We start from the raw sequence: 10,000 nt of genomic DNA on the forward strand, positions 1-10,000 counted from the left end.
TAATAACGGACCATTAAATAGGAAAATTACAGTTAAAATAAAGAGGTGCCTTCCTGAAATCAAGGCTTAAAACGTGGGTCACTTAGTGTTTTGTTAGCATAGTTTTGAAATCCAAAGAAAAATATGAATTGATTTTTGGTCACAGCCTGTGCACTTTAAGGCTCTTTGAGTGTTGCATTTGCATGATAATGAAATGATATGGAAATTCTTGAGACAAAACATTTTATTCCCAAAGGATTTGAATTGGGTGCAACATTAAGTTAGCCAAATCATCTATCCCGTGAGCATTGCACACACTAGTATTACCCGTAGATCAGAAAACAGTAAGTTGCTTATCATCAAGCCACTACTTTTACTGGTATAAAAATATTACAATACGAGATCTCCATCCTTACTTAAATCACCAACTCTCATAACTAACTTTAAACTGCTTTATTATAAAGGTATTTTATTATAATTCTACTGAAATTTTCAACAGTCTTGATCCAATAATTAGATAAAGTAAAGATCCAGTCCGAGCAGAAAACGCTCTCCTTAAATTGTCAACTTTTTATTCTTGTACTGATGACAATAGCAACAATATTCTATAATTGACATCTTCTGATATGTCCTGGGTTAGTTCAATTAACAATGTCTTTTATGGTCATTATTTTTATTATTTCTTTCTCATTTTTACCATATATCATATATATTTTTTGCATAGTTATTAGTCACAACAGGGCCAAAGGGAGAAATAATACTAATTTATTAGACAATATTATTTTTTATCTGTAATTATCGGTTATGGTAATGAATCTGAATCAAACATTGCGTCAACCAACACATCAGCAATTACATCAATTCACAGTTGACCAACAGTCAACTTACCGTTGATCAACTGTTGGCCGACATGTCAGTCATCAACAATTTTTGAAATTATTTACATAATGCGTCCCTAATGTGTCGGTGGTGTGTCAATAGGATGTTGGTGATTTGAGTTTCTTAACATGACTTTTCAACCTTTGTAAAATATGTTGGTTTTTAATAAGCTTCGTCAGTATTAACCTATCTTGTCTTGAGTTTTCTCAATCCAATCTCCTCATGTCCCAGTTATCTTGTCCCAGCCCCAAATTATTGCGAAACGTTTTTTAGTTATCCTTATTTTTCCCTACATAAGTTTTAATAAACCCTTCACTTTCATGCTTGGTGGGATACGCAATACATTGTGACACATTTAGTAAATGAAAATCGAAATTTATAGGACAAATTCAAGTCAAGAAGTTTGTAAGAAATTAGGAATGAAAAATTATCAATCAAACTTACATATAGCTTTTCAGAAAAATCACCTAGTGACGAGCACATTCACAAGTCAGGGACTTGTCAGGAACATAGTTTAGTTGTAAGCAGGCGCTCCAAGTTTAAACGGCATTTTCAAACTGACCAGGTTGTGATTACCACGCATACTGACAGTCATTTTGGAAGGTTGATGTATGAGTTTCACAAGGCTGCTGTCTTCGTTTAGCTAGCTGGAGAGGCTTTTACATGTAGTGGTTTCAGTGGTTTTGGCATCTCTTATTCCATGAGCCCAATGCATTTATTTAACGATTGGATTCGGTTTTCGTGAGAAAAACCGTGCTGGATAAGATGGCAGTGCCAGCTACCATTTTCCTTGCATGGAAGGTGAAGTGGTCTAATTTTTCTGAACCTCCATGTGATAATTATTACGGCCAACCACAACAAGCCATATGGTAAATTTCATGTATATTTATCCGTTATTTCTTACAAATTTCTAGACTTGAACTTTACTCCACATGTGTCCTATTTTTCCCTCACTTTCACTCTGCCCCATATATAAATTAAAACGTTTATTGTCATCAATAGGGAGCCTGGGTTATCTGTGCTTTCGACTGTAGCACGCTGTTCGCAATTTAATTCCCAGTTGTTCAGAGCTATATTCTCAATAAATCATGAAAGGACACTCGGTCATACATTATGCGGGTTTTTCTCGAAAATTACTGAGAAAACACAACATAAAACGGATCGCATATAAGATTTACTCAAATTTCTAGTGTGAATTGCGAAATTCTGTTTCACGTGACGCCAAAAGTTTCCAGTGGATTATTCATTAGTTTCTAGAATGATCGATTTCCTTCACTTAATGAAAGGGCAAAATGTACAAGGAACTGTACCCGAGTTTTCCGCGTTCTCCATCTTTCAATTAAACAACACAGGCGACAAGTGCCCACAAACCCCTGGCCACCATTTCGCGCATTCGTGCATAGCGAAATACAATTAGCAGATAAAATAAAGAATTTTGACGGAAAAAAACCATGCACTACTTGCAATTCATAAAAGACCTTCTAGAGATAATACCTCAAACGAAGCAGCTGGTGAACTTCTACAAATTTCTCTTGACCAACGTAGCTTTCTTGAAACTTCGCTTTATCACCTATGCTGGGCAAATATAGGTGGCCTATGCAACACCTACACCGCCTCATAGTTGGCGGCAACCAATCAGATTGTTGGTATCTCCTCATGTGATTCACATGTGGCATTACGTGGCATATATCGTTTTTCGCAGTGTCATCGTTCCAATAATAGCCCCTTGTTGTGCAGCTTACTTGGGAATGCCACGTCACCTCGGCTGGCCAACATTGTTCTCATATTGGCTTCTTGCGCAATTCATGTGGCAAGCTGAGATATCTCGAGTGTCAAGTGATCCCTTGCTCATCAGCACAAAAAACATATAACAATATTTCTTTTGTACGCAGAATCGGTTTTACCAAAGGGAGAATAATTTAAATCAAGGCCGTCGCCATTTTTTCTCCGTTTACCGTCGAATACGTTTCCAAATTTTGGGTCGGTCGTTCGGTCGGAGTTAAAAGAAAAAAACAAAAAGAAAATCAGGCGCAATCTAAAAACAATAGTCTCAATTTGTGGACTGTGGAAAGAGTGGAGGTGACAGGGGCCAGAAACTAGTTAGTGCAGGCACAGGCTCCCCAAGCTGAAAATACGTGGTGTATGCGACAGTTTGTGTATATAGAGAATAGGCCATTCCCGAGTTCATGTCTGCCTCTTCTTCAAAGCGAGTCTAAGTGCGAAGTTTTTATGAAAATTAGTTTTCATTCTTATGTAAAGTAGAACTAATTAACATCACAAAAACTTCGCACTTAGACTCGCTTTGAAGAGGAGGCAGACATGAACTCGGAAACGGCCTATTGTATGGGAAAATCACCGATCGTAAAAAAATTGTGTAAATAACTATCTCATTTGAAATAAAGCTTTCCTACCTCAAATGTGTGACGAACTTGTCTCTTTTGCCGAGTTTAGAGCCATTCTGACGCCGTTTCGTGAAGTTATCCGGAAGGCTGTTACTAAAATGATAGGAAGGCCGACCACTCCATCCATCGCTGGCCAGACCTCACTCCACAAATCGTTTTCTCCTCAACAGGAAAAGTCCCGAATCGCAATAAAAACAACAGTTCCATAAAGCCCAATAAATTTCACTCCAACTACGTGTGTTTCGGCGGCCGAAAGACTCGTGACGAACGAAAACTTTGCCTTAAAATTCACCTCTTCGGCTTTCCTCAGAGGCTTGTGACCGGGCTGGCGACAACGGAAACTCGCAAGATGGTTTCAGCCTCAACTCTTATTGGTCCATTTGAATTTGACCGCGCGCTGGCAACACGACCGTTGTTTCGTCCGGTCTCTTCCCATTCCATGTCAGGAGCCCATCTGTCCATGTCCGGTACTTTCATGCATGCCGATATTTGTGGGGTTTGTTTCATTCTTTATTGTTACATTTTTTTACTTACTTCTTTAAAAGAATTTGAGTGAACTTCAGCCTTACCTGAGAAACTGATTCTTGGGTTCCAGAAACACTGGAAACAGCGTTTCTGAGTGTTCTATTAAAAAAATTTCCCCAGAACCCAGTATGCAGCACGCGCCTTGTGGCGCAAAAAACTGTCACGTCCGGTGCTTTCAGAAATATGTCCGCTACTCAGAGGCACCCAACGAGAATATAGTTCAAAACCACTGAAACATACAGTTGTTAAACGTATTTTGGAATTTAAACGGTACACATGGGCATATTGTTATCCCTTCATAGGCAGCCCAAGTTCGCGTCACTAGAGAGCGTGTAATAATTAATTACTACTGGGAAGATGACCTTTGAGTGCAAGCGGTGTTGCGTTACAAGCGGCCGTTGAGAATTTAAATACCCACGCACCAGTTGACGACGAAACATTCACCGAGGTTCGCAAATGATGGGACTTTAGCTTTGCGTGAAAAATCGCGGCTGGGATGGCTTTTCGAGGCACAAACCGCCTCTGAGCTGACAACGGTCGAAATCTTAGTGTGCAGCCTTGACTTCGTCTTAGAACATTGAAAACACGGAATTCCCGAACGGTAACATAAGCTCCAAAATGCACAAGAATACACCAGAGGTGCGTCATATTTATTCAGTTGAGCGTTTTTTAGGCTCTATTATCGACGGTATTTTATTTCCCATACAAATTCTTATAACGCGTCAGGAGCTCCTGAACGCGTTTAAATTCTCAACGGCCGCCTGTAACGCAACACCGCTTGCACTCAAAGGTCATCTTCCCACTAGTAAATGATTATTACACGCTCTCTAGTGATGCGAACTTGAGTTGCCTATGCACGCACTTGGCTGGAAATGAGCATTTTCTGCTTCAGATTCCACGATAGCTGATGACTTTAACAGCTGCTGATTACCGAGGAGGACACGGAGCTTGGGTCCGAGGTCAAATTAACTCCACCCGTTGAGGTACGGTCATTTCATGTACATGCCACAGCGGCTTCTCGTAACCATGGAGCTGTAATAATAATAATAATAATAATAATAATAATAATAATATAATAATAATAACTCAAGTTAAGGATTAAACCACTGCAAAAAACGTGTACGATCAAAACTTGCTCTACGTTGGATCAAAATAGATCGTGACCACACCAAAAAAAAAAAAAAAAAAAACTTTAAAATAGAAAATATCCTGCAAAGGTTGGTCAAGACAACGTGAAGATAGGCGTTGTTGCAATATTTCGGCTGGCCAACACCAACCTGAAGAAGGCTGGTGTTGGCCAGCCGAAATATTGCAACAACGCCTATCTTCACGTTGTCTTGACCAACCTTTGTAGGATATTTTCTATAATAATAATAATAATAATAATAATAATAATAATAATAATAATAATAATAATAATAATAATAATAATAATAATAAATAATAATAATAATCACTTCGTTTACCCTCGGATTTCAGAGTAGCTAGTAGCTAAAAAAAATATCTCCGAGCGTTGAACATATACAGCGAGTTTTATGTATGTGCCAGAAACAACACGCACTCGTCTTAAAAATGGCGCGAAAGAGAAGGCATTATAATTCTTTGTTTAGTTCCTAGATTCGTCTCAGTCTGCATCTAATCCAGTAGAGGTCCCTTCTCTTTTGCGTTCGCTGGGCTGACTTGCACGGGAAAAGAGACTTCTGCCATGGGTCGAAACCCACTTTGATCCAACCGCTGTCCACAACCTTGGATGCGGCACTTCAAACCATATGCCCCATGATACGTTGCTGCCTGTGACTTGAGCCCTCTGTGTTTTCTTAACAGTAATTCCGCTGTTGTTACGTGAAGTATCACGTGAGGAGGATTCGATCGCTCAGTAAAATGCGCGGATGCTCAACAGAGTGAGTTTCGACTCATGGCAGTGGTCTCTTCTCCTGTACTCGTCAGCCCAGGGAACACAAAAGAAAAGAGACCTGTTCTGGCAGGGAAGAGCGCAGGATCACCAATGCTGCCTCTAAAACAAATCTTTGTAAATGTCGTCTTTCTCTCTATGTCTCCTGCGGTCCATCGATTTCGGTGATGACTGAGTTGGAGATATAGAAGTCGTTATAACTTGCAGGGTGGCATGCATGTGTTATTCCTTAGCATTCGGCCAAACTCATATGTATTAATCAATGGCGTTGCTCAGACTACCAACATTTCTAGCAAATATCTCATTGTTTTAAAACTCCGCAGGAAAACAATAACCATTACCACTTTTTAAAATACAAATCATTTTCTTATGCTTGACATTGTTGTCCTTTCGAATCCTCCAAGTAAATCTCAAAGATCCTTTAAAGAGTTTGCCGGAGAGCATATAATTTCAGGAGCAATGCCAGCTTTCCAAATCAAATGATCTTTACTTGACCCGGCGTTCAGAACTTGATTAAGGTAAGATTCGCAGACAGTGCATTTAACCCATCGTTTATGGGATTCGTATGGTCACAGCCAGTTTCCCGCACGTTCTGTTCGAGTCTCCCTTTGTTTCAGTCGTTTTAAGTTTTGCTTTTGTTATCTGAAAAAAAGGTCGAATGAATTATGCGTTGGAATCATAAATAGTACAGTCACAGCGTTGTGACCTTGCGAAAATTCGAAGATCCAAGCAATAACTCTGGCCTGAGAACTCGAGAGACGGTAATAAAATCAGTCACTTTTTAACGTTTCAAATACACATGCCAAGTAAAAGAGTTTTGAAGTTTGATCGAGTGAAAATGCTATTTCTGACAGTTGTAGCCTGCGAAATTGGCAGAAATGGATATTTTGACGGCACGGACCAGAGGACTGGGTCTGGTGGGAATTATGGGTAATTTGTCGTACAAATAGTGACCCGTTAGGGATTTGAATCAGTCTAGGTTCAGCTTTCTTCGCCTACTTTTTTGTTAAATTTTCCCCTTAACCTCCATAGGGTAGTGGCACTTGCATAGGGTTTGGAGAATACGTTCCCTCATTCCCGAAGGGTTTTGGGTTTTCGTATCCGGCAGGTGCCCAGTGTACTTTTCCTTTAACAAGTTTTTAGGAGGTCAGTACCATTAAGTATGCTTCCGTATTGTTATGATAGAGCGGAGTTTGTATGCATATGGTAAGCAAAATAAACCGGCTTGTGGCGCTTGCTGTCCTACATGCCCATGTATCTACACAGTTGTGTTGTGATTGAGTTAGTCGTGTTGTGGCTGATTGGATAGTGGAGTCAAAATTGTAACCTTCTCAATTAATAGTAATTGTATTTTGAAGTGTGTCCGATGATGAAAACACCTTGTGTTTTTTTTTTCCATTTTCGAAATGGCGAAAAAGTGGTCACCAACCGTTACAACACAAACAATTCAAGACAATGTCAAATCGAACCATAAAAAACTTAGAATAATACACTAAATAGACTTCAGGCGAAACGACTATGACGCAAATCGGCTTTGATAAGCAGTGAAACAACTATGCAAAAATTGAGGGACCGTTACCATTTTTAACAAGGCAATGAACTGACCAGGATGGACGCCGCATGTCTCCTATATATGTGAATAGGCCTCTTTCGATATATTAAAATTCAGCTTGAAAGAGAGGTTTAGAGGACAAAGACAAGAAAGTGGATGACATGCTAATATCCTTCACATTCATTGCAACTTGTTTTTATTGTTTTTGTCCTCTCTGCCTCACTATCAAGCTGAATATTGATATTTCAAAAACGACCAATTTTCGCAACCGCATGTCATTTTAAATTTCTAGACCACCTCCACGCTCTCTCTCAGACTAAGTACTTCAAAAAATTCTTGGGAAGCTACGGGTCTCCTAACACCACACAACGATCAGTCGGAGCCAGAGAGAAAAAACACTGTTGAGCGACAAAAAAAGAAACCTCCCCGAAATACGAAAGTGATTGAGGGCGTATCACCATTTCTTTCGTAACTGTTTTTTTTACGGTCGCAATCGAAACGACCACCGGAAGGACGCCTGCGTTCGCTGGCTACACTCGACAGACTAAGCGAAAGAATGACTGGATGAACTTTATTTTTTAAGTGTCAATTCTTCTGATTGGGACCACTGCATACAAAAATTAACTCAAATCAAATCCAATCAAATGTTGGGTTTTGATGAGAGGGGAAAACCGCAGCACCGGGGAAAAAACCTCTCGGAGCAGAGAAGAGAACCAACAAACTCAACCCACATGTGGCGCGGAGTCTGGTAATCGAACGGTGCACGGGAAGAGCGGGTAGGTACTTGGTGTATTTATTTTCTATTGTTTAATTTTTTTTTAAACAAGGTAAACCCTTCAGTAATTATACAATAACCCTAACGCTAACCCTAATCCTAATCCTGAAGGTTTTACCGTGTTTAGATAATTTTAAACAATAGATAACCACTAAATGACAAATACACCACGTATCTTCCGAAGCGAGTGCTCTCACCACTGCGCCAACACTGCTCCCCAATAGGATACAAGTTGCTTGGCAACGGGCGAAAGGACTACTAGGAAAAATCAGGGTAATAGGCAGGATTCGAACCTACGACCTCCGTAACACCGGTCGAATGTTTTACCCATTGAGCTACTAAAACTCCTGTGGAGTTTATCTATTGTAGGTCCTGAATGGACAATGTGTCCCGCTGGTCTCTACAATTCCACAACATTCCATATTCCCTATCTAATTCAGCTTCAATTTATGACAGATCTTCACGGGCAAAAAAAAGGACAATTCAAGAAACTAAGAGCGAAAAAGATAGACCTACCCAGAAAGGTAACCGGTCGCTTCGCCTACAAGTAAAACTCGCCCGAAAGCCAATTCGCCCACATTGAAGTTAACTCGCCCTCACGTTTGAAGTTATTTCGCCTATACTGATGTGCTTGTACGCATTATTGACGAATAGATTTCAGCAACGAAAGCAATCAGTGAAGAGGAACAGTCAAAACAAGCATAGCGAAGGAGGCAGTTTTCACCTAAATATGCCCGAGGTTGTCAATGTTCCGGAAGAGAAAGGCGTGGCCAATGGTGAAAAGACAACAGCGTTGGAAGATCTCCAAAGCAATAAGTTTGTCGTTTGAATGGTGATGTATCTAAATCAATTGCAAGGAAGTCACGGTTCCGTCTACGAGGCATCAATTTTCGCCGGTTGCACGTATAGAACTTTTTTCTTAACTGCAGTTACGACCTGCTCCTTTGACTCCCTTTTCCCGGTTTTGAACGACAGTTGACGAGCCCCAGGCAATTCCTTTTTTTTTTCGATGGTTCGTGTGAGTTAATTAAGAAAATCGGACAATAACACAGCGGCTTGAAAAACGTGAACTTTTATTTCCCTTTTTCGCCGACGTCGACGTACATGTAGTAGATCTTCAGGTGTCTACATGAGCTCCTGGGCCCGGTTGTTCAAAGCAAATTAACGCTAATCCCTTATTAAAGATTAACCAAGGAGTTTATTTTTCTACTGCCCAATACTGTTCAACGCTGATATTCGGCACTGACCTTTACATTAGAAGAAGTCAATTTTGAAAAACAAAAAGTTGAAAGCATGAAACAAAAGTTTACGCAAATCCTGGATTAAGTTAATCGGCTTTCGAACAACCGGGCCCTGGGCCCAGTTGTTGGAAAGCCGATTAACGCTTATCCCAGATTAAAAGATTACCAAGGAGTTTATTTCTCTTCCCCCAAATGTTGTATAACGCTGATATTTGGCAAAATTTTACATTAGAGGAAGTAAATCTTGAAAACCAAAATAACCAAAAGAAACCTGCACTGAAAAGTTGAAAAAATTAAATTAACGTTTACGCTAATCCTTGATTAAGTTCATCGGCTTTCGAACAATCGGGCCCTGGTGTCTATTTTTATTCATAAGTGCCGTGAACTATGTCTTCGCTTTAGCAGAAATGCAACAGTATTTTTCTGGTGAGAAACGAAGGCCGGGAGAAGGCGCTCATTTTATCAGAAACATTTAAGCTCACGTTAGGGGATGTTTACATGAGTGAACTCACCCCGCCGTGAGTTCCATACCGGGACGACTAGTTGATTTCTTATAGTGTTTACATGATGCCTGTTCTCATTATCGTGTTCATTCTCGTCACCAGTACCTCGGGTCATAATATGTTTGCAAAAGATAAGAGCTCTGGTGACGAGATAGGAAGGCATACTTGACGTTGATTACGCGTGCGCTACCCATTCAAGCCTACCGAGAGGTCAACATTCTCGTCACCAGAG

At 40.1% G+C, this 10,000-nt stretch overlaps 2 protein-coding genes and 1 long non-coding RNA gene across 3 annotated transcripts in view; 1 reads left to right on the forward strand and 2 right to left on the reverse strand.

The window, feature by feature from the left end:
* LOC138013041 (uncharacterized) overlaps positions 1-2,484 on the reverse strand; it is a 10,449-nt gene extending 7,965 nt beyond the window's left edge. Inside the window, exon 1 of the mRNA XM_068860002.1 lies at positions 2,353-2,484. Within this exon, the coding sequence (XP_068716103.1) occupies positions 2,353-2,477 (125 nt within the window). The 5' untranslated portion in view covers positions 2,478-2,484. The remainder of the gene's footprint in view (positions 1-2,352) is intronic.
* A 3,433-nt stretch (positions 2,485-5,917) lies between these two features.
* On the forward strand, positions 5,918-9,264 carry LOC138013066 (uncharacterized). The gene is made up of 2 exons (XR_011125166.1): positions 5,918-6,215; positions 8,481-9,264. It is a non-coding gene; the product is annotated as an uncharacterized lncRNA (long non-coding RNA).
* The window catches only part of LOC138013059 (MOB-like protein phocein), a 10,600-nt gene continuing 9,687 nt past the window's right edge, over positions 9,088-10,000 (reverse strand). Inside the window, exon 7 of the mRNA XM_068860023.1 lies at positions 9,088-10,000. This exon is cut by the window's right edge and continues 809 nt beyond it. The gene's annotated coding sequence lies outside the window, so the exon portion shown is untranslated.

The sequence above is a fragment of the Montipora foliosa genome, chromosome 8 (assembly GCF_036669935.1).
Source record: "Montipora foliosa isolate CH-2021 chromosome 8, ASM3666993v2, whole genome shotgun sequence".
NCBI lineage: Eukaryota > Metazoa > Cnidaria > Anthozoa > Scleractinia > Acroporidae > Montipora > Montipora foliosa.